This window comes from Astatotilapia calliptera, chromosome 14 (genome assembly GCF_900246225.1).
Source record: "Astatotilapia calliptera chromosome 14, fAstCal1.2, whole genome shotgun sequence".
Lineage (NCBI taxonomy): Eukaryota > Metazoa > Chordata > Actinopteri > Cichliformes > Cichlidae > Astatotilapia > Astatotilapia calliptera.
The window spans coordinates 28,182,817-28,207,776 of record NC_039315.1 but is presented as its reverse complement, the minus strand read 5'-3'; the positions used below and the strand labels follow the sequence as shown (position 1 = coordinate 28,207,776).

At 41.5% G+C, this 24,960-nt stretch overlaps 1 protein-coding gene across 2 annotated transcripts in view; it reads right to left on the bottom strand.

Moving 5' to 3' along the window:
- The window catches only part of ssh2a (slingshot protein phosphatase 2a), a 31,504-nt gene extending 16,336 nt beyond the window's left edge, over positions 1-15,168 (bottom strand). The window contains exons 1-2 of one of the 2 annotated variants that reach the window (XM_026192429.1): positions 14,970-15,168; positions 12,404-12,447 (exon numbers count right to left, since the gene is read on the bottom strand). In XM_026192429.1, the coding sequence (XP_026048214.1) occupies positions 12,404-12,447; positions 14,970-15,032 (107 nt within the window). In that variant the 5' untranslated portion in view covers positions 15,033-15,168. Of the gene's footprint in view, positions 1-64; positions 708-12,403; positions 12,448-14,969 lie in introns of those variants that run through there. The other variant, XM_026192428.1, reaches the window with a different exon arrangement.
- Positions 15,169-24,960: the final 9,792 nt, after the last annotated feature.

Sequence of the window (24,960 nt, the reverse complement as noted above, 5' to 3'; positions counted from 1 at the left end):
TTATTCAATACGAAACAGCCCACTGTCACTACTGTTCACAGCATGCCACTCTTGTGCAACTTACAGCTGGTTGATCTCATTTTTTGACACCACCGCGTCGTCGCTGAAGTAGGGTACCATCTTTGCCCCGCAGCAGGAGCATAAGCTGACCGGCGACGAGCAGTCGGAACCGGCCACCGTGCCGAGGGTCATGCCGTCGAGGGCAGCGCGGAGGGAGCAGAGAGCGGCAGGTGTTTTTAAAGTCCGATGGAGAACTTTTACTCCTCTCCCACAGTCATCGCAAACAGTCTTCCGTGGGAGGATTTTACGGCGCGATTCGACAAAAAGTGAGGAAATATTCCTCTAAATATTTCACACACAAATAAGACGTTTCCAAATCGTAGTTCTGTTACAATAAATAAGGCAGGAAGATTGAAGCTAGCACGCCGTGTTCCTGCCCCCGTCAGCAGCGTATCACTGTCCAGTATTTCCCCAAGAAAGCAAAAGCCATTTTAAAAGAGGATCACCGCAGCGTTTTCTAAAAACATATTCATCCCTGCCACAAGAGGTAATATCCTTTACCATGTACAGTACTGAGGCGTATGACTTGGGTCAAACTCTTGCTGGAGAAGTCATAGCAGGGAGGAGCTGGAGCCACGTGTTTTTGGGAAATATGGGGAAGCCAATGAGGGCAAGAGGGAAGTGGGACTGACGGCACTAGCAGCACCTCTGCATCGACGCTTTTGAAAGTAAACCAGTTCTCTACTCCGCAGGTTTTTGGCTGCTTTGACTGGCTGAAGATACTGCTTCAGTGTTTGGTTAGAAGTTGGGAATTACTTAATGCCGCATCCATAATAGATTAAACACGGAGTGGTGCATTTAATAAGCCTAGTATGTTAAAGTTGCCAGAGTCAAGTGAGGCCCAGCAGCTGATTAGTTGTCCCGGCACAACAGGGTCAATAGAGGATCTATTCATTAACAAGCTAATGTAATAGAGGGAATAAAACTCGCATGGGCTTTTGGTTCTGCAGTCAGCTCACTGTGAAGACTTGTCTCCTCTCCAAACTTCCCTCCCAACACACAAACCATGTGGCTGGGTTACATAAGGAGCAGATAAATGAGAAACAGGCTGAAGTTATCTGGGCTGAGCTGCTGTAGCAGTGAGCCTGTAGTATCTAGGTAAAGTGGAGCCTGCCTTGTCAAGAAAGTCTGGGTGAGCAGTGACTGTTCCCATGAAGCTGGTCTGAGGGTATCAAGTATCAGCTGAGGTACTCCATGCTGTGAGGTGGGCACAGGCTTAAGGTTTATTTTATAGCCTTTTAAAGTTTTATGTTCAGTTGACGCGCCAGCATGCTGGGTCCTATGTAAGCTGCAAACAATCTGAAAAACAAGGTAAAACCACAGCGCACCCCCCTGCTGCTGCAGTCACACCAACGTGTGCCAAGTGCCTTAAATTCTAAACTAAAACATCTGTAGTAAATGACCTCTACCTCTACACAATGGAGAAGAGTCATACTGTGTTTACAGAGGGCTGGATTTTTGTTTTGAGTGTTTCCAAAGTAGTGCAGTTATCGGTAGGAAGTCTGAAAATAGGGCACTATTAAGAATACTGTTACACAATACACCTTTGGCTAAGCAATCACAAACTTTCCAGCCTGTAGTTCTTACATCCTGTTAAAGCAGAAAACACTGACTAACCTGTAACAGTAGCACCTGGAAACTTTGTTGGATGTACTAGTGAATCTTTAAAAAATGAGAATATTTGGGAAAAGGGGGGGGGATTTAATTCAAAAAGGTAAAAGTTCATATATTCTATATTCACTGAACATTAAGTGAAATCTTTGTTTTAAATTTTATGATTATGGCTTATAGATCATGAAAATCTGAAATCCAGTATCTGAAATTAGCCTAATCCAGTTCATTTCAGATTTTGCAGTTAAGTACAAAACTTGTGTAAACATAAAAATAGAAGCTGTTGGTGTACCAGTGTCAGGTACAAAACTGTTGTGCCACTGTTGTTAGATTCACACTGCTGAACTGCATTGACTGTACCATAGTGCGGCACATTATCACTGAGTTGAGAAGACTTTCTGGTAGGGCTGCTCAATTAATCGAATTTTAATCACGATTACGATCTGGGCTTTCAACGATCATTAAAAATGACAGAGCCGATTATTAGCCCCTCCCTCATTTATCCGCGACACCTTAAAGGCCGGTCCGTGAAAATATTGTCGGGCATAAACCGGTCCGTGGCGCAAAAAAGGTTGGAGACCGCTGATTAAGAGGACCCGAGGGAAGCTCGGAAAGCTAAGCAGAAGTTATTTGGAGAGGAGAGTGACTGCCGTTGGTTGAAAAGAGAGGTAAAAAAAAAACTTCAGTGGTGTTGCACACTATTTTATATTATTTTCTAAAGTCATTGTTAACCCTTTAAAGCCGGTCAGAGCAGCATGCTCCGTTTTGTGTAACTATTTTTAAATCCCTGTAGAACCCGAACCGCATAAGCTAGCGCAATAATTTGTTTTGCATATGAAACCGGAGGAGTTGTACTTACATCTTATGCCATCAGCTTGTCCTCGGTCACGGTTTCGTTCCACATATAGCTTTGTAAAAATTGCATAAAAAGCACTTGCAGGAACAAAAACATAATATTCCAGAAACACGCTTTGCCAATCCGATCAGCTGTTCGTAACACTTCCCACAGTGAAACAGACGTCAGCGCGAACTGTCGCATGTCCGCCATTTCCTGGCCGAAAATGTAGTTTTTTACTTGTAGGCCTTAAAAGCCTATACTGGTCATGTTTGACTTTTCTGAATAGTTTCTGGGATGCTTAGAACTCAAATTGCACTGCTGGAAATAGTTTGTTTTGATGCACCTGCTGTTTTCTTTGCAAATTTGCATCATAGGATTGTTTTTTTTGTTTTTCCTGCAGTATATAAAATTGGTGTATCTCCAAAATAAAACTATGAAGACACTCAAAATAAATTTCCTGTTGTTGTAAACTATTTTTTGCAACTTTTTTGTATTTAAAGTTTTGAGGGATAAACCTCTTAAATTTCTCCAAGTAGAAATATATGTAAAAAAACAAAACAAAAACGATATAAATTTTTTTGTAGTTTATTGCACTTTTTTGCAATTAATGTAGTTACTATGGACTTAATGCATACATATTATTAAAATATGGGCTATAACAGTTATTTAGCAACTTGAAATGCTCCCACAAATGGCACTACAACATGTAAAAAAAAATATATAAGCTCTGGCGGACTTGGTTCTATAGTAGGTCTTAAAGGGTTAAATAAATATCGTCAAATAATCGCGATCTCAATTTCAGTGAAAATAATCGTGATTATCATTTTTGCCATAATCGAGCAGCCCTACTTTCTGGGCCTATCAGACCAATGTCTGATCCAGCTATCGGACTGGCACATCCGTTCACAAACTATTAGAATATTTTCAAAGCTCAATTCAAAAGTGTTTATAACTTCGATATATATATTTATTTATATACTCAGTATTTATTTGGGTGCCCTTTACCAAGAATTGCTTCAGCAATGCGCTGTGGCATGGAGGTGATAAGCTTATTACACTGCTGAGGCATTACTGAGACCAAGGTTGGCTTGACAGCAGCCTTCAGATCATCAATATTTTGGGGTAAGGTATTTGTCATCTTCCTTTTGGCATCTTAACTTATAGATACTCTGGGGTTCAGGTCAGGTGAGTTAGCTGGTTAATCAACCACAGTAATAACATGGCTATTTTTGGCACTGTGTGCAGGTGCTAAGTCCTCTTCAAAAAGGAAAATGGCAATTCTCTATCAGATGGGAGTACAAAGTGCTCTAAAATCCCCTGGTAGACACCTATATGGGCTATGAAACAACCATGACGACCCCAAATCATCACAGACTGCAGGTTTGACTTGACACATTTTGAATTGTGTGCTTCTCCAGTCTTCTTCCAAAGCGTAAAACCTTGATTTCCAAATGTAATTCAAAATTTATCTCAAAGAGGACCAACACTTCAGTTATTTTTCTCCTTAGCCCAAGTAAGATGATTCTGCTGTTGTCTCTAGTTTAGGAGTAACTTGATATTAAGAATGTGACAATTGTAGCCCGTTTCCTGACTACGCCTGTGCCTAGAAGCTCTTGATGCAATACTAATACCAGCCTCAGTCCACTCCTTGTGACGCTCTCGTAATTTCTTAAATCCAATCCAAGTTGTTGACTTGGTTTCCAAAATGTCCCAGATTTTTCTAGGAAGGGCTGGAAAAATAGGTCTGACCCACAGATGTCCAACCTCACAACTTATTTAAATGTTCTGATGCTATGCTATGAAATGACACCTTCAGTGGCAAGATTGGGAATAGAATAGAATAGAATAGCCTTTATTGTCATTGTACAGAGTACAACGAAATTGGAGTGCCACTCCCTTGGTGCAAGTTTCAATAATAAATATAGATGTAAAATATAAAAAGTACAAAAAAAACAATCGTAAGTACTCAAACAATAGTATGTACAATATATACAGGATAGCAGCATTAATATAATGACAGTATGAATAGCAGCATAATATAATGACAGTGACGGTATGGAATAGGTTCAATTGTTTTTGTGCTTATTTACTACGGTGATAGCTCTGGGAAAGAAGCTATCCCTGAATCTGTTTGTCCTGGTTTTATGTGACCTGTACCGTCGGCCTGACGGTAATAGTTCAAACAGTTGGTTGCTGGGGTGAGAGTGGTCCTTGATGATATTGCCAGCTCTGCTGAGGTACCGAGAGTTTGCAGTGACCTCCAGGCTGGGCAGAGAGCAGCCAGTGATCTTCTGGGCTGTGTTGATGACCCTCTGCAGTACTTTCCTGTCTGCAGCTGAGCACCCTGCATACCATGTTGTTATGCCGTACGTTAGGATGCTCTCTATGGTGGCTCTGTAAAATGTCACCAGCAGCCTCTCCTCCAGGTTGTTCCTCCTGAGCACTCTCAGAAAGTGGAGACGCTGCTGGGCCTTTTTAACCACCGCTGTAGTATTTGCAGTCCAGGAGAGGTCATCAGATATCTGCACGCCCAGAAACCTCATGGAGTGTACCCTCTCCACACAGCTCCCGTGAATGTAAAGTGGGGCCGGGTCTGCTCTGCCCTTCCTGAAGTCCAAGATAAGTTCTTTAGTTTTCATGGTGTTCAGTTGGAGGTTGTTAACTGAACACCACTCAGTCAGTCTGTTGACCTCATCTCTGTAGTCCGACTCATCCCCCCTTGAGATGAGTCCAACCACCGTGGTGTCATCCGCGAACTTTATGATGGTGTTTGAGAGATGGGTAGGGGAGCAGTCGGATGTGTAGAGCGTAAACAGGAGGGGACTCAAAACACATCCTTGTAGAGACCCGGTGCTGAGTGTGATGGTGCTGGACCGGTGGGGGCCGAGTCTGACAGACTGTGGTCTATTTGTCAGGAAGTCCTTGATCCAGAGGCAGATGGGGGTGGAGAGTCCCAGGTGAGACAGTTTCTGGACCAGGATCTCCGGGATGATATGATTGAATGCTGAGCTGAAGTCCAGAAAGAGCATTCTCACATAGCTTCCTCGGTGCTCCAGGTGACTCAGCGCAGTGTGGAGTGCTATGGTGATAGCGTCCTCGGTGGAACGATTTGTCCTGTAGGCAAATTGGTGGGGGTCCAGAGTGGGAGGCAGACCGGCCCTGATGTGCTTGACAGACCAGTCTCTCAAAGCACTTCATCACTACAGGCGTAAGTGCAACAGGCCTGTAGTCATTTGGGCTGGCCACAGCTGTCTTCTTGGCGATGGGGATGATGGTGGAGGTTTTGAGGCAGGGCGGGACGGTGTTTGATGACAAGGAAAGGTTGAAGATTTTAGTGAAGACTCCGGTCAGTTCGTCAGCACATGCTCTGAGAACCTTTCCATGTATTCCATCAGGACCTGCCGCCTTCCTGGGATTCACTGACCTTAGAACACACCTCACTTGGTGCTCCCTAAGTGTTAGTGTGCCAGTGCTGGGGGCGGGTGGAAGTGGTGTGGCAGCTGAGGGCTTGGTCGTCTCAAAGCGGGCGAAGAAACGGTTTAGATCCTCAGCCAGTGAGGCATCAGTCCTAGATGTTGCCTGGTTATTGCTTCTGTAGTTGGTAATGTGATTGATCCCCTGCCACATTTTTCTGGGGTCGTTGTCAGCAAAGTGATCTTCAATCCTCCTCCTATAGGCAGCCTTAGCTTTCCTGCTACAGCATCGGGAGCTGGGATGTTGTGGCTGATTGGTGTATGTTCTAGGTCCGCGAACAATTTAATGAGCTAGAGTTGCTCTCCTTAAACTGTGTGCCATTTTATTATCCCCTTCTCTGAAATGATTATGACATGTTATTGTCATTGTTTTATGAAGTACTCTTACTTATCTTATAAAAAATCTCCAAAAACAAACGTATAATCGTACTTTTGCAAGTAGCGAATGACTGTTAATAAAGCTGAACTCATGACAGTGAATGTAAACTTATGTCATAATAAGTGAGCTAAAATAAAACTACAACCCTAATTTGCATAGATCCAACGGCAATGCTACAACGCAGGGAAACAGACAACAAACCAGTTGCCAGAGTGTGTACGTGCCGATAACTCTGATTAAATCACATATGAAACAAACACAGCAGCACTCCAGTCCTCAAACTATACTTTGCTTCACCTACGTGTCCCACTGACTGCTCTTGCATCACAGGGCAGGTTGTGTGCTCAAGTGCTCTTGTCATGTGGTTCTGTTTAGTGTCATCAAATTTACCAGCACCCAGTGGAAACCTATTTGTCTCTGGGATGGTAACCTGAGACCATGCTGTGGTGTTTAGTTGAGATGTGAACAAGTTGCACAACTGTTTCCCAGCTACGTCTTCCTTTATCACTTAAAAGGGAATTTCAAGTTGAAAACAAACTGAAGAACATCATGACCTACAATGCCTAAAGTTCAAATGTTTGCTGAAGACTTAGCCCAGTCAGCTGTACAAGCGCTTAGCTTTGGAGAAATGGCTCTAAAGCTCTGAACAGTCATGTAAGAAAGACAAATAAGGCTCTATTAGCAAAAGATATTGAACAGTAAACCAAAAGTATACTTTAGATAAGGACAAGCTGAAAATAGGTGTGTAAGTGAAGTTAGCCCAGAACGTATTTCTGCAAATATAACTGCAAAACTGTTATATCTGTATTGTTATATCTTGCATTACTCAGTGACATATGTTATGTATGTTATATATTTAAACTTGTCAGAAAAAGTAAGGGAATGTGTGTTTGGTTGATTGTTTCTTAGTTGTAACAATGCGTCTTGGCAATAAATTTTATACCAGTGGAAAGCTTGTTATTTCCTTTAAATAATGCCACATTTGTAAGAAAATGCATTTGTGGGTTGAGGAGCAGAGTTCAGTGTGTGGGTTAAGTTGATGAAAAACTTGCCAAATCTTCTCAGCCAATGCTAAACAGCTTACTCTGCCATAGACTCTTGTGTGGTGTCATTTATTGAATTGGATGAAGTCTGAATAAACAAGACATATTGCAAATTTAACAATTTATTCAATTATCAAACAGGGGCCTCAATAACATGTGGAAGAGCCATACAGATCCACAACAACCTGGTTCCTCATCTCATGTTGGTTACCAACTTGGGTCACTGCTGTGGGATGTTATAACATTTGTCAACCAGTATTTGTCGCAAGTCAGACAGTGTGGTTGTGTTGGTCACTCTGGCACGAACAGTACACCCAATTGGCAATTGTTGTCATCTTGGATAATAGAGTTCAGTCCGAGACCAGATCAAGTTTTTCATGGGCACAACTCACATACTCAACTCTGCTGCTCAACCTACAAATGCATTTTCTTTACAAATAGGGCACCGATTAAGGGAAAAGAAGCAGACTTTCCAACAGTATAAATGAGCCTGATTTTGCCCGATGTTTCTTCTTGTTAAAAGGGAGCTTTTCCTTCTCACTGTTGCTTAGTGCTTGCTCATAGTGGGTGGTTTGATTGTTGGTGTTCTCGCTCTATTATTGTTTGGTCTTTACCAGACAATATAGACTGCCTTGAGAAGACTGTTGTGATTTGACACTATATAAATAAAACTGAATTGAAATTAAAATCAAATTAAATATGTTGCACACAATGACTGTAACCCTTGGCTCTTCTGTGGAATTAACTGCATGCTGTGTGGACATCACAGATTTTTTTCCACTGAGGTTATAGCTAATCCAGTATGAATTTCTTTCCCGAGAATTAGTTTCTCTTAATGAATAAGTCACAAAATATAGTTTTCAAAAAGAAAACTTACCAGGACCCGAATAGTTTTCCTGTTGTTCCAGTGACTCTAATATTTCCAATTTGCAATTGCATAATTCAGCTAAATTACAAAACTTGCATTGATGAACCATGATTTCCATTTTCTGCATTATAAAATTGTCAGATATTGTGCATGAAATGCTTATTGTCCCACAAGGCAGAACTTCCATGGGCGAAATACTGGAAGTACAAACTGTGCACTGCAGTTTCTTAGTGGCGGTGGGAACACATACGCCCATGTAGTCACTAATCAAGCACTCAATGTTTAAACAGCAGGTGTGCTGTAGAAAGACAGAAGGCAGGTGCAGGGTATAAATGACATATAACAGCTTATAAACTTGTTTCCACATGAGAAGTTGGTGTTTAAAGAGCATGCCGTTGGCTTGGTGTTGATTACTGCACCTCGCCCTTCTCATTCTAAGAGCAGGCCTGATGAACCTGCTCTGCTTGTGTGCACCTGTTTCAGAGTTCTCTATAAATCTACAACATGAACAGGCAACAAAAGAGTTATACAACGCAAGGGATTTCAATGGTCAAGGCAGCATTAATTATAAACAATACAATTTTGGAGAAACCTATTGTGCCACTCCTCCTCCATTAAAGGCCGTGATTATTTTAACATGCATTACCACAGCAAGGCTCTGTAGTACTTATGCCTGTGTGCTAAACTGGCCTTTCTGCGCTCCCGGCCTGTTGCCCAGTAATATAATAGATAATATTTTCAATTACATGTAAATCATTTCCAAATCACTCTATTGTACTTTTATTTACATTTGATGAAGCAGTCTACCCTTTTTTCTTTTTGGAGCTGTACTGCAAACAAACAGCCAACACGGCAATACAATGACCCGTTTTGCACTCAGTAAAAAGGAAATGTTGTACAGCATGGACACAATAGACAGACAAGGTCAGGAGGAGGGCTGCTAAACAACAGGTCCTTTCTTCACACAAGCTTTTCTCATCCTCGGCCTGCTTTCTCACTACAGTAGATACAATACATTGACACAGAGCTAACTAAGGTGGCATTTTTGCTGATACATTGTGGCACTTTGTGAACAGCAAACCAAATAGGCAGGAGAAGGAGAAGTGATTGCGGGTATGCCTTTGTGGTTTAAAGGAACGAATCCAGCTTGTGCACCTTAGCATTTTGTGGGACAGCTACAAGATTAGACAAGATTAATGAAGCAGGAAACATCCAAGTTAATATCCCTATCCCATATCAATCTCTGTGCTGAACAGTACACAACACTGTAATGGATAATGTTGTAGAACAGGGTTAAAGTGAACAAATATTAAACCATTAAATGCAGGGATCTTTAAAAACTAATTTGACCAAACACTGAGTTACTCACATATCCCTGCAAATGATCTCTTTTGTGCAGCAGCCACAGTAAAACACATTTACCAACATTTATTCGAGCACTAACAGATTTACTTAGAGGAAAGAAAAAAAAAAAGAGGAAAAAAAGCCAAATGATGGCTTTGGGTAGGAAAATAAAGACAGTTTTTCTAACACTGTCCTTGACAGTCAGTGTCAGTCCTGAGGCAACAGTGTGTGGCAGAGATTCATTATTACACTGCAGCAGTTATCCTTCATTGGTGTGGTGCAATGGGCAGAGATAGCTGTTTGCATCTGTCTGTGTGAAAAAGATGTTGACTGAGAGAGAAAGAGAATATGAGAGTGAGAGATACAGTGTGGGAGTCGGTATACAGCGAAAAGGAGAAGACAAAAACTCTGGAGAAGCACAAGAAAACGATGATGGAGAGAAAAATATTACTGCAGTACAAAAGGCCAAAGCCTTCCTCAGTTTGAACGGCTCCAGTGCAATGTTACTGGCCCATGCGGCTGTGTGAAGGCATACGTAGGTTGGGGAGTGCACAGTTAATTGGACCTCTGCTCTTGGTTAATACACGTTGGGCGTCCCTTAGCAAGGTCCTTGGCTGCACCCGCATAAATGTGTGTGTGCACGCTCATCAATGCCTATGACTTCACCTCTGCTTTGAGGTATTACCTAACAAATAATCGGGACCACATGTCCTCGCGGTCACTATCGGGGTGTGTTTACTGTAGGAATGATGTCACCGTTTTTCAGCTTTCAAATATATCTGACAACCCCCCCACCCCCTTTTTTTGCATGTTCCACATTTGGATGAATTCCACTCTGTTCCAAGTTCGCATTATACATGCCAAACGCCAAATATTTTTTAATTTTTTTTTATATTTTTTTATATTGGGCCTGACAAAGTGTTTGTCTATGAGCAAGTTGCGGTGCAATCCAGATGTAGTGCGGCACGTACACAACTATGTTCAAAGGGTTTTAAATAAACATTCATCTAGTCAGAGTTAGCATCTGAATAAATGTCACTCCACCAGAATGAACCAAGATGGTAAATGATGGATGCAGTTTGGGGTTCAGTATGCCCAAGGACACTTGGACACATGGACTGTAGGAGCCAGGGATCGTTCCACCAACGCTCCGACTGGCAGACCACCTGAGCTCTACCAACTGAGCTCAGTCTCCCGTCCTAGTAATAAATAGGCCCGACTGTGCTTAGCATCCTTAGATTAACTTGAATGAAATCATAGTGATTCTGGGCCATGGTCAAAGTGCAAAAATAAAGAAAGAGAAAATAGAGAAGTGGAGAAGCTCAGGCTCACTGGACTGCTTCTTAGCACTGCTATTCAAAGATGAGGAAACACTAACACGGACTGGCAGGCAGGCAGTGTTTTGTTGTTTTCTTTTTTCCTCCTGTGACACGACTCCTGCAGAAATCTGTCATTATCTGGCATTTCTGTCATGCCTCCAAACAGGACAATCAGACCAGCCCTTTAATCTGCACTGACTGAACTCTCTGTCTCAGGCTGAGCTCAACACAGCTGGACTATATATGTGGAGTTTAGCTGCACTGCATCTTTACCTGCTGAATTACACAGTAGCTACAGCAGTGACAAGAGGCAACGTAAAAATATGAGTTACACCTGATAAAAGCTTGACACAGAAAGTTAAACGACAAAGACATGCTACTTAGATTGCACTTCAAAGTTTAGATTAGTCTACAAAAGCCCTTTACAAAGTCCATTAAAGACGGAAAGGCTGCACATGCTTTGATGTTCCACTTCCTCTTTAATGACTGTGCACTAGTGTCTCAGAATGTAACGCAGGGAGAACATTTGAAGTGAGTGCGGTATCTTTGCGTAGCCTTTCCCACAATGGAGAGAAAATGTCTGTGTTGAATGGCAGCTAGTAGCAAGCCAGACACAAACATAACAAAGTGCAAGCTTTCAGGCTCTCCTCGCTAAAGAGAATTTCATTTCAATTGTGAACAGGGCCTTGGCCCAGGTTGCAGGATAATGACAGAGCCACCCGAGTCATGGAAACAAAAAAACAATAACAGCTGTGACGTCCTCGTCTTTTATGAAGACACAGATGCACACGTCAAAAGCAAATCAGCTAGACCACAACCCTCGGGCAGAAAGCCTCAAATTAACCGCAGCCTGCAATATGACAGGGACGGCCAAATATTGATATAAAGTTCTCACAAAGCCGCCATTTGTTTACGCCAAACAGAAAGGAACTATTTTTGCCATATCAAAACGCTCTGTGTTACACAATGTAAATATATAAGTAACTTCCAAATTTAGAATGAACGACTTGTTGTCTTAGCAGCTTACTGTTCGCTGTTTAAAGCAGAGGAAATTTGGCACTACAATGCAGGGACCGTGTGCGAGGAACATTTAGGAATAAACAGGAACACATTTTCATCCGATTCCAATTGATACATTTCCTTTGATTATGCTGTGACTAGAAAGATACGGCAACTTTTTCTAATGCTCTTACACATGGGAATTCTGGTCTTTGAATAGTGTTGCCTTAAAATAATGACAACAACAACAAAAACAATAATAATAATAATGTGACAGCTATATTAATGTCTTATAAACTGACAACATAAAATGTGCTTAAGCACTTAGAGGTAAAATTGAATAATACTGATGTACAGTCTCCCCCTAGTGGTCTGAGATGCAGTTTGCGTGGATCCTGCTAATGGCAGCATTTGAAAGTAAAGGGTTGTTTAAGGAAACAAGAAACATAAGACAGAGGGGTGGTCTCACCTCCTGAGATGGAAGCGACGGTCATCCTCGCCACTGCCCGACTCCTGCAGAGGCAAACAATATTGTTAAAGAAAGCAGAATATTTATTTAACTCTTTCATCACCTTTTTCTGACAAGAGATGCTTGTATTTCAGGAAGAACAAAGATTATTTCACAACCAATGGGAGTGCGTCACATTTTATTAACTGTACATTATAGGAGCACTACAGTGGGTGGCAGTGAGGGCTTCCATGTAAAGCTCTTCATCTATGACTTCACGCACAAGACAGGGCCACTACTTCAAGTGAGGCTCAGAGCAGAGACCAGGGATAAAGGCCGAAACACACTGAGTGACCATGCCCCCGATACTCCCCACACCCTCGGGTGCTCTCTTCCCAAAACGCATGCAGTCATCCTCCCCCACCACTGGAACCAGCACAGTTTGCCACACGCACATGCACGTGTTTTTAATCCCAGCCTTTTTTCAGTAATCCCTCACAAACTGAGGGAACTTTCTCTTTGGCATCAATCTGTCAATCCTGGGCCACTACCCAGGCCAATACAGACATGCAGTGTGCACAGACACGCCCAGACCGAACGATAATAAGATGTTACTTCAAGATTGATAATGGAAGATGGTGACAGGCGGGTAAGAGAAGGAAGAGCAGGCGGCTGCAGGCCAGAGCATTGTCATTTTCTTCTTGGTGTCCACAACCACAGATGCGATTAAGCCTAAAGAAGCATCTGGCTGAATGGTGCTCTCTACATCAACAGCTTATCGGCCTGCCTCCAAGGCAAAAATATTGTTTCTTGGGTGAAAAAGGAGTGCACAGATGCATACTGCACGTACACACACACCTCTGACACAATGGCTTGCTCAGCAGATTTCAAAGGCAAATGTGAAACCAGGGCTCCCACCGCAAAGCAAGCCCACATATTCCTGATTAGTGTAGACGCTGCGTATTTGTGTTTAAAACAACATAAGGTAAGAAGGAGGCTACGTGCGGATCTCTGTGGTTATCGTTCCTTTGCATGGATGTGTAGGGAGTGGTTGCATAGCCAATGAGAATTGGGAATTCATAGTGCTGCTAGGCAGATTACTGTGTACTGCCACAGTGGGGAGGCTATTCCCTGCTGGGATGTGTGGAAGTAATGCTTTCTGTATTACCACAGGGTCAATCTTAAACCTTTATTTGATCCTGTGTGGATCAGACGTTTAGAGGGCAAGCATACAGGGAAATATTCTAACTATTATGGTGCGGTGGCATCCAAGCTGCAAGCCTCATGGCTGCTGAGTTCCTTCATAGGAGTTTTATTGCCAGTTCTCTCCCCATACAATGCTGCCCCTTTTCTCAGGTTTCTGCCCTCTCAGCAGCACACATCTCACAAGAGTCCTCACAAGGCTACTTCCCATCAGAAGCAGGTCTCATGACAAGCAGCTGGTAGCCTCAGCCTGCGACTCTTTTGCTGCCTGGTCATAAATTCACTAACAGCAATAAGTCGTGTGAACCATCTGTTTGGTTCAGCAAAGGCTGGACTTTATTAGGGCGTCCAAACTCTGCCAAGCAGCATCCCATGCAAATGTTAGTAACCATTAATAATAAGCCTAAAGATGCTTTTAAATCATTTTGTCTTGATGACAAATTTCCCCACCAGCATCAGCACCGGGATGTTTACTGACCATATATTTACTCCTGATCTATTCAAAAGAATTTGCACAGCTGTCCATGTGATTCTCCACCAGGCTGCACATTTTCTTCAATCGCATGTAAACTCTGCAACGCATTGTGATAATCAGAAGTCCTTGTCGGTATTTGTCTTCTTTTCTTTCTCAGAAAACAGCCTACCAGAGCAGTCAACATCTGTCCTCACAAACAGTACTTTGCACAAGGCATAGGTCTTATCTACTGCAGCCACGCCGTCACCCTGCACTCAAGCGCTTGAAGCCAGACGCTGGAAACCTCAGGCTTGTCAGAGGGGATAAGAGGACTGCCTTCCTGCCGGCTCTGACATGCCTGCCACACTAACCCGCTTCCCGGCCCCTTACTGTCTGTCACTCTACTAACCAGTGATCCGTTGAAGCTGTCTTGTTCTCCGGACTGCAATCCTATCCTACGTTTTACACCACAGAATACACAAACATAATGATGACTTTTACAAACACTTCAAACTGATTAAAAAAAACATCTGTCTGTTTGTCTGTCTATCTATGTATGTATGTTGTGTTTTTGTAGTTCAGTTGATCTGAGACGACTTTGGGTTCTCCGGGAGGAAGTGAGTTAGCAAACATAAGCTCTACCTGCTAGCTTTGTTCCTGCTAGTTTCAAAGAAAGAAAGAAAAAAAACAACTTTTCACATTTAATATGAAGCTGGGATAGTGGCCTGTGTTTGGCTAAATAGCTTAAAACTCAAACCTCCATCTCTTCATCTCAAAGTAAGAGCTTCCTTTAGGCTTACAGTATGGGGCTAGCGGCTAGTAAAGTTAGCCACCCATGTAGGTTGAGTACAAACTGGGCTAACGGTAGGCTCACCGTGTCACACCAGCCGAAAGTGAGGCAAAACGTCAAACCAGTTTACAGATACTCACAGACACGCAGGGGCTGGAGGTAGTGCTCGGTGTCGGAGACCGCTGGACAGTAACCAGTGCCATCCCGACTGCAGCTGCTCAGACCTCGGTCACCTCGGAGAGTGAAACGACGGGATACCGGACATTATTTTGGGCAGACACTACAGTGCACCGTGCTCCCGAGGTTATTTCAACGGAGGTTGCTTAGTTGCACCGCTTGTGTCAAGTCGCAAACAATAATGAAAGTTTTGTAACATTTAGTTTTTCAAACGAAAAGTTGTATCCAGAAACTTATAGCAACTGAGGAAAAACAAACACAGCATTTGGCTATTTACTGGAGAGCCGACAGCTGAGGGTGCACTCCTAAGACGTCGAATTACTAATGTGATATTTTTTTGATAAGAGTATTTTTAGATACCAATTAATTCGCCCCTCTTCAAAGAGTCTAATTTTGTCTACTTTTATTTTGACAGGAGATTTCTAAATTTCCTACAGAGGCATGCCCAACATCTGTGCACTTTACACGTCAGCATCCCTCGCCGGTGCTATGCGCATGCGTCCTGTTAAACAGCTGTCAAACGGGCTACTGGCTGGTTGATAAATACACTTCAATTTATCCTAAGGTCACTAAAAAACGATAATTTACACTGAATTTAAAAAAAAAAGTATAAATATGGTCAAGTTTAATATATTCACCTAAAATACAAATACTCTTACCTAATCAGTAGAGTTTAGTATCTAGTAAGGCATTGTATTGTCACATATTTAATCGTCTGTGCTCATCTGCTCCTATGGGTTCTGCTCCAGAGGACCTGACCTTACTCTCCGTGCTTACACAATTTTTCTCCTGTCACACTACATACCTCCTGCGAGAGAGAGTGCAAAACCGAGGGAGGCACATTTATGAAGGATGATGGTGAAAGGAGGGTGAGCTCAGAAAGACAGGTTACAGAAGGAGCACAGATGTGTGAGAAATTAAAACTAACATAAAGTGTCAGAAGATAACAGCTTCAGTGCTTCTTGGAATTGTTGTTACACATTTCTGAATTTCAGCAGAAGGATACCTGGGAACACAAATTTAGACAACCCATTCGGATTTTACTCACTAGCAGTGGATGTGCAGGCGTGGAGCAGGTGTTGGTATTAGACAGGGGGAGGCCTGGGTGGATGGGTAGCTGTGTGGGTGTGAAGCTGAGGTCTCTGTGAGGACAGGAGGCTCATTCGGATTCACTTCATTGCATTATTTGGGTCATCGCTTCCTCTACTTCACCCTCGTCTCATACTCCCCTCCTCTGTCCTTTCTCCTCCTTTCTTTTCCCCAATCATCCAATTATATTGACTTCAGAAGCACAGGAGAAAGAGACAAAAAAGGCCTTAAAATAACCAAGAAGCTTGGGGGGAAATGTGGTTGATGAGCAGAAAAGGAAATTAGTTAAAATGCTAAGAGGATGAAAGAAAATGGAAAGTGAATATAAAAAGCAGAGAAAACATAATTGAAATGATTGCAAATAAAGAAGTGACAAAGTGACTGATGACTTCTGCTTCTCACATCCCCCCATCTTCATAGTCAGCCCTGCAGTGTTGGGTGTAGCCCATTAGGCTTTACACATATTGTGTGTGTGTGTGTGTGTGTGTGTGTGTGTGTGTGTGTGTGTGTGTGTGTGTGTGTGTGTGTGTGTGTGTGTGTGTGTGTGTGTGTGTGAGAGAGAGAGAGACAGAGAGAGCAGCTGTGCATATAAATCTACCTCTATTTGTTTTCAGTTTTATGGCAATATCCTAGTTCAGTGTATTTGTTTGTGTGCACATGTGTCATTTGCCCTGAGAACAAATTCCCTGCAACCACAATTATGACAGCAAGGTAACTGAGAAAGCTGAAGACAGAATCACAGAAGGCAAAAGATGAGGAAACACGGGGGAAAAAACCCTTAAAACAGACCCTTCAGAGACAGGTTACACAACAGGCAAAGATGTTGAGAAAGTGAGTGTGCAGCAGCAAACAAGATTAGGATTAGAGGAGAGGATGATTCTACTTCAGGGACTTAGTGTAAAGATAAAGACAATGGGACTGAAGACACTCCTCCTTGTAATTAGGGTGCTGATCTCCAAGAGAGATTGGATGACAGATCAGTGTGTGTGTGTGTGTGTGTGTGTGTGTGTGTGTGTGTGTGTGTGTGTGTGTGTGTGTGTGTGTGTGTGTGTGTGTGTTTGTGCACAATAGGTTATGTGTGTGTGGTAGATTGTATGGATACTAAAGGGACAAAATGATGACACAATATAGATGATTTCTGCGTTCAATGTGAATTTTTACGTTATTACAAGTTTATGTTCTGTCTCATTCATTTAGATTTAAAAACACGTTTTTAAGTTGAGTTGATTACATGTACGTTTCCATGTCATTTTGTTACACAATTACAATGTTAAATGTTACATTTATTGGAATCTAGTCAAATGAAACTTACTTGATTAGTGTACATTCAGTTTTAACCAAGTATCTAAGTATCTAAGACCCCCAAGAATCTTTTTTCTTTCAATCTTTTGTTTCTTCTTTTTTGAGTGTGCATTGTATAGCTACACATTTTCTTCCACCATAAAGCCCCACACCCTCCTCTAGTGCAAGAGAGCCCATCTATCGCACCTCCATCCCTAATCCCAGTTCCTTTAAAAAAACAAACAACTAATGTCATGATACTTTTAAACCAACAGGGGGGGATATGACCCTATTAAAAACAGCGGACATACATAGTTGATCAAGAATTGCTCTTATAAAATAAAATTAAAACCTTTTTAATTTATTATTTATGTATTAATTTATTACAATGACAATTTTTAAATTAGAATTAAATTAGAGTGTGTATATATATATACATATATACATACATGTATATGCAAGACCTATTAGCAAGAGCAGGAGTCATAATGCATTCTTAAAAGTCAGATGAAAAAAATCTTTAATCATAAGCAACAGCATTTTATTAAAAACATTTAATGAACCTGGTCTTTGGGCTTTTGACATTTTGATGGAGCTTAGAGATCTTTTAGAGTCTGCCAATGCATCATTAAAGGAGGCCCAGACTGCTCACTTTGCAAACATAAGCTCCTTTTCAGAAAGAAATCCAAAGATTTTATGTGATGGTATTAATAATAATAAAACAACTCGCCCTTTCTCTCTGCCATGTCTAATAAGTTGTTTTTTGGGTTTTTTTGTTTTTGTTTTTTTTGATAAGATAATGACTTGGCGCATGTGACATTCCAGTAGACCTCCATCTCACCTCCATCTCTTATTGTTCTGGATTACTTTCAACTGATCAGCTTTCAAGATTTTAGAGTGATGATCACTAGAACAAAGCAATCCTTCAGCCATCTGGATGTAATACCAGTCTTTATTACTACAGTTCTTGCCAGCTATTAGCCCTGCACTGTTAATTCTTCACTGTCTACGGACATGTCCATATATCAAAGTTGCTTTTTTTCGACACATCTGGATAGAGTTGTGTGCTTAGAACTTGCTGCTGCATTTAAATATATATAAATACTTTAAAACTCAGTCTGTGTTTTGAAAAAGACAATCCACAGAAACTGCTCTTATGATGGTTTCTTATGGGGGATCTTTCTGATAGCCTGTACTGAAACCTAGCTGGCCCTACTGGGTGGTGTTCCACAAGACTCTGTTTTGAGGCCCCTTTTGTTGCTTTCTAATGTATACTTACACCTCTATCTGATGTATTAGATAGGGGACATCCTAGGCTTTCCATTGATATCTCAAGTGTTTTAGCTCCAGAGAAGAAGAAAATCACAAAAAAGGTTCAATGGCAAGATTCTTTTTCCTCGGTTCTCTGGAGGATATCCAACTTATATGACATTGTTCTTTCAAATAATGTGATTTAATTTATCAAGGACTGATCATTACCTCAGATGATGACAAATAAATTAGTGCCTCTCTCTTTCAGCCACAATGTATTTTTGTTGCAAAGCACGTTGCTATCTTTGTCTTGAAAGGTGCCATATAAATGAAACATTTATTTACATTATACATCTCTCCAGTTTTGTTTTGTTTTTTCTGCCTTTTAAAGCCACCTATAGACATACCTACTTACACAGGTGTTTAGTTAGCACCAGGTCTGCTTTTATTCAATGCACTTTCATGAATTTCCCCTCCTCTTTTTGGTAATTTGTCAAATTTGTATGTTTTTTTCTTCTTAACTTTTTTTAAAATTACTTTTAATTCCAGTGTTCCTTTATTTCCACTTTTCTCTGCTGTGGATTTTTGTGACAAACATGGTCCCTTTGTTGGATATATAAATAAATATTATTTCTTCAGCACATATAACAGTGGATAATAATTTTGAGAGTCTAAACTTTTTGATGGGGCTCTCTTTAGGAAACGTTCTTTTGTGAGAGAAAACATGTTACTACCACTCATTCCCAAGAAATGCATCTTGGTTATTTTTGTGCAATTATCCTGACACAATGACAAACATCTCTCTGACTCCCCTCCCACACTGGTACGTAGGAAACCAGTGCCAAACAATAGCTGCTCTTACCCCAGTCACATACTGACAAGTATTCATTCACCGTTCCAAATCACTGAATTTAGGTGTTCCAGTCTCTTCCATGGTCACGGGTCCAGCATGGTACTGTGATAGGAGCTACCTGTGCAACAAGTCCAGTTATAAAAAATCCTAACTACTAAATATTCCACAGTCAGTTGTGAGAGGAAGTGATTGGGATCAACAGCAACTCATCCACAAAGTGGGAGTCCACGGAAAATCACAGAGCGAGATCAGCAGATGCTGAGGCGCATGTTAGCCTTCTTGTTCATCATTGGTGTCTGACCTCACAAATATGCTTCTGGAAGAATGGAAAAAATCCCATAAACACATTCCCTATGTTAAGAATGTCTCTTAAGTTTATATCTGTGTAAAGCCAGACAAGCAAATACCTTTGGCAATATTTATTTATTTATTGCCAAGATATAATAATGTGGATATACAACCCATCGTTCATGCCAAGAAACAAGTGGATCATGTGTCTCTAGAACAAATGCATCATTCGGGTATGTTCTGACCTCTTCTGTGCCATCAGCAATTGCACCGTGGGTATGATGGCTTACACCAACTTGCCTGTCAAAAAGTTCACACAAACTTTAGTGATTGTTAACTCTCCTGCTTATGCTGCTGCTCATGACTCTAAAGCTTCCTGTGAGTCTGCAGTGTCATTAGTTTTTTTTTCTACACTCTCTGTCAGTCAAACCTTGAAGCAGCAGGTAAGCCTTCTGGGGTGAAACTCACCAAGACCTCAATTAGCCATGGTCGCATGAAGTGGGTGTTTTGAACCACACTTCTGAGCAGTGCTCTGAAACATCTGCATTTTGTAAGCTCAAAGCGTCAGTATCAAGCCTGCAATCCCTTACCAACCTTCCAGTGATTTCCTAGTGTTTGTTGCAGTCCTCATGTGTTGATTTCCTTGTGTATGATAGGACAGTTTCAAGTTCTTTGGACTCTGATCCTATGGATTTCTTCCATATACTTCTCCATGCAGAATAGCAGTGCAGGAGGAACACCTGATGTCCGTTGTAATACATGTAATGCATGCTAAAAATTTGAGTTTTCTTGTATAAGCTGGACAACTTTTATTTATATAGAGTCAATTCCCTGCTGCAGCCACCTCAGAGGCACTCAACATTAGGTAAAATGTTTTCCCATTCTGTTTAAGGCTATTTTGCATAATGGATGCATTTCAGAGAGTCTATTAAGCATCGCTTCCCCTGCTCGGTCTCTGTCTCCCTCATCTCCTAATCTATAATGAGAAGACAACAGATCAAGGACCTCTCGGTGTATCTTGGCAACAATTATATGAACTAAGCACACAGGAAAAGTGAGAAATGGAGAAAAGAGAGACAGATAGAGAAAGTGTGTCAGAGAGAGAGAGAGAGAGAGAAAGTGAAAGAGGACCCACTGTGTGGAGATAAGATGGTATTCTCCATTCGTGCAAAATGAGTTCATTAGAGGAGGGAGAGACGGTCATTGCAGGGAATCAAGGTGTCTGTGTGATAAAGGGTGGGAGCGACAGATTGGAGGGAAAAAAAGAGTTTCATTTCCTGTTCTTCAGAGGCACCGACGGTATCGGAGAATCAGCGGAGAGGCTGCGTAAAAGAAGAAAAAACCGGAGAGACAGGGAGAGGACCGACCGAGTGTGTTAGAGAGGTAAATGCCAGGATTATTTGTCAGGGAAAAGAAGAGTCACCCTCTGAAAAAAAGATGACTGAGGGGAGAGTTGAAAGATATGTCAAATTCAGCTACTCTGTAAGAAGTGGAAAGCCACTGCGACTAAGCGTTAGGTTGCAAATCAAATCCTGTGAGGGAGTTCTCAAAGTGACAGCAGCCCAGACACAGAGCACTGGCCCAGGCTCGCTCGGCCCAAATTCATATAAGAAAGAGAAAAACAGGAAGATACGAGTGCTGGGAAAGAGATGAAATGAGCTGGAGGTCTTGATAGACACCTGATAGTGAGGGAGGCTGGCAGACAGGCAGCTCAGCAGATGCTGAGATGACAGGTACAGCGGGGTATGCTGGCTGTGCTGCGCTGTTTAATATAGATCTGCAGCGATAAGGTGAGACAAAGAACACAGGATGTGTCCATCAGCCGGGGCGGAGGGAGCTCAGAGGAAATTGCCACAATAAAGTGCACACCATCGCACATACAGGAGGAAAGCCTGGCGCGCAGCTTTTAGCATGTGGACCCACTACCAGGGAGGTGCAATTTTTTTTATTTTCTTTTTAAGTCAATTTTAAAGTTCATTTCAAGCTTGTCAGATGGAGCAGCTGATGTATGGAAAATGAGAAAAACTGCTTACCAAAATAATTTAAAAAAATTTATTTTCCATAGTATCAATACCAACGCTGATGCTGGTATCGGATCAATACTAGCTTCATAGGATCGATCGATTGTTTCCATCCTCTAAGTTCAGTATGAAGTCCACTGAACTGTGTTGAAGAAATTATTCTTTAGGAAGGAAAAAGCAACATCAAACACGAACATTTACATCCCAGCTCTGAAAAATAACACTTTCAAAATACATGAAATGGTGTTTTGTTACATTTAGCAACAGGAATTGAAGTTCTTGTAGAGCACATATGCACATTAGCTTTAATTTGTATTCGCCAAAAGAACAAAAGAATAATGGTAAAGTGCAAACTTGACCAGGGCAGAAAAAAACACATTTGTTGCGAACACAACTTTGGCTCTTTGCAAGCACCTGGGCAGACAGGATGCTAATGCTAAGCTAACAAGCGCCCAGAGTGAATGCCGACCCCAGCCCGACAGCCAGACCGTGAACTTCAACATGTAACAAATGGAGTCAGGCTGCAGCCTCCATTTCTACTTGTTCATGTTTCTAAGGTAGGAACTGTAACCTCCGGTTCATGTTGTTAAACAGTAATTTTGAGACAATGTGTTCCAAGTCATTTTATGGAGAAATGCAAAATTAATGGAAAGAGCAGCGTCATGAATTACTTTTTTCTGGGAGTAATTCAGTAATTTAGTGCATTACCTTTAAGAAAAGTGTTCTGTGTAATAACCACCCCGGCACTGATCACAACAAAGAGGGGAAATACCTCCACAAACATTTGACCGCACATTAATATGCAAAAATGTCTTTGATATGCTGCTGTGGTGGCCAATGAGGACCCAATGAAAACTGATAATTGATCATTGGAAGTGAGAATCAGAATCACTAAATTCTTATCAGTCCATATCCGTTCAGTTTACAAATTAATGATCATTCATCTGATAAATCAGGAGACTCCGCTCCCTCCTATACAAGCTGCATTTATACTTTAAAAGCATTGGTATTGGCCTTGTATTTTACTTGAAGTTTACCAAAATTTTCAGAATCAAACAGAACTATTATACATTTATAGAACTGCTCATCTGATGCATATTCACAGCTCAGATGGGTGAGCTTCAGATCAACATCTCAGCATTGCAGGAATCATACGCACGCGTGTCTCCTCATATTCTATTGTTCATGTCAGTGTGTGTCTCTCTGTGAACACAAGACTGTTAGCTAATGCTGCTGATAGCAGATTTCAGTTACAGGATTAATCAGTGATGACAAGAAACTATTACCTTCTGTGTAATTGTACACACAGATGCACACAGTTTGATAGACAAACTCGGAATATCCTGACAGGTTGGGACAGCCCACGGCAACAGATGACTTGCAGAGGGCTTTGATGCTTATACCTTTAAGACTACATATCATTTTTCACAAAATATTACTACACTGTATCTGAGCTGTTACCCGAACAGACTGTCATCAGAGAGCGACACACAGAGGAATCTCATAAGATAATCAAATCTTTTATTTTTCTCAGCCTAGAGCACTTACATGTATTTTAGCACAGATACCCAAACTCTTCCAAGGAGTGGAGCCCCCTGCAAAGTCACCCCAATTATACACCAACAAAGACTGAAAAGTATGACTTTCTTGGAAGGCTTACCAGGAGAAGATATATCTGATATTCCCGTCTTGGTGTGGTTCCTGCATCATCTTAAAACACAAAACTCTCTTGTAGTACAAATGGTCAGAAGTTCAACTGTTTTCTTTATTAAGTTATACAATATAATAAATATATTATCAAGTTGGGTTTGCTGTTAACCCAATTTAATTTACTCATGATCGTTAATAGCATTAGCTGGCTTCTAGGCTAGTGCTAACTGAATGCTCAGACAACATCATTGGTCAGTTGCAAAGCTGATCTTGTGTTGGTGTTGTTTCTATATCAACATTGTTATAATGATATAGAAACAACACCAACACAGGGATATCAGGAGAAAGGCTTTTGTCTCTAAAAAGAAAGTGGCAGCATGGCCTAGGTTTTGAACAAACCACAAGATTTCTGGAACAATGTCCTCCTCTGTGGGTTCTCTGGGCTTATTTTTAAATTTGTGGTTGTTATTTGGTTTAATGTTAATTGGTCCAAGTGTTTCCTTTAGTTCCTGTGAGATTTCCAGCCTTGGACACAATTTCTTTGTGAAGTTACTCCCTTTGCTCTCCCTCCTGTGTCAAGTTGCTATTTTTATGTTAGATATTTCTATTTTAGTTGCCTCTGTTATACTTAGATGAGCATGTGCCGCTTGTGCTTTGTCTATCATTTTGTTCCCCGTCTCCTTACCTTGATTAAGTTCAGATGTGTTTTGTGGTCCTGGTGTTTCCAGTTTCTCAGATTGCCTCGTGTGGTATATCTACAGCCTTAGTCTTCCTTCAGTCTTTGTCAGAGTGTCTGTTAATATCTTCTTCTGTTGTGTTATGCTTCTGCCGATAAGTCTGATTTCTTTAGTTTGATTTATGTTCTGGAGTTTGAATTGTTTTTTTGAGCATGAGTTCTTAACCTTATCTGTTCGCCCTTGACTGTCCCCTGGGTGACAGGACAAAAGTGGTGGTGGTATCTGGCACATACAGTGCTCAGCATAAATGAGTACACCCCAGTTATAGTCTTAGGAGAAAAGCCACACCTAAAACTACAAAATTCGAATTAACAGGCATTTAACCACAGGTGAGTCTCATGATTCATTGATGTGACTGAAGTGATGAGACAAAGATCACTGTTTTTGGAACTAATGGTTTTAAAACTGTATGGCATCATAAAGGTGAGGATTTTAAAGGGTATTTTAAAGCATGGTGCCTACAGTGAAACATGGTGGTGGCAGTGTCCTTATGTGGGGTTGCATGAGTGCTGCTGGCATTGGGAAGCTGCATTTCATCGATGGTATCATGAACTCAACAATGTGCTGCTCTATTCTGCAGAAGAAGATGCTGCCATCACTCTGTGCACTTGGTCATTGTGCACTTTTCCAACACGACAATGATCCAAAACACACATCTAAAGCTACTGTTGCATTTCTGAGGAAGAACAGGGTGAAGGTGATTGAATGGCCAAGTATGTCTCCTGATCTGACCTGTGGAGAATTCTGAAGCGAAAAATTGAGCATCACTCGCCATCCAGCGAGT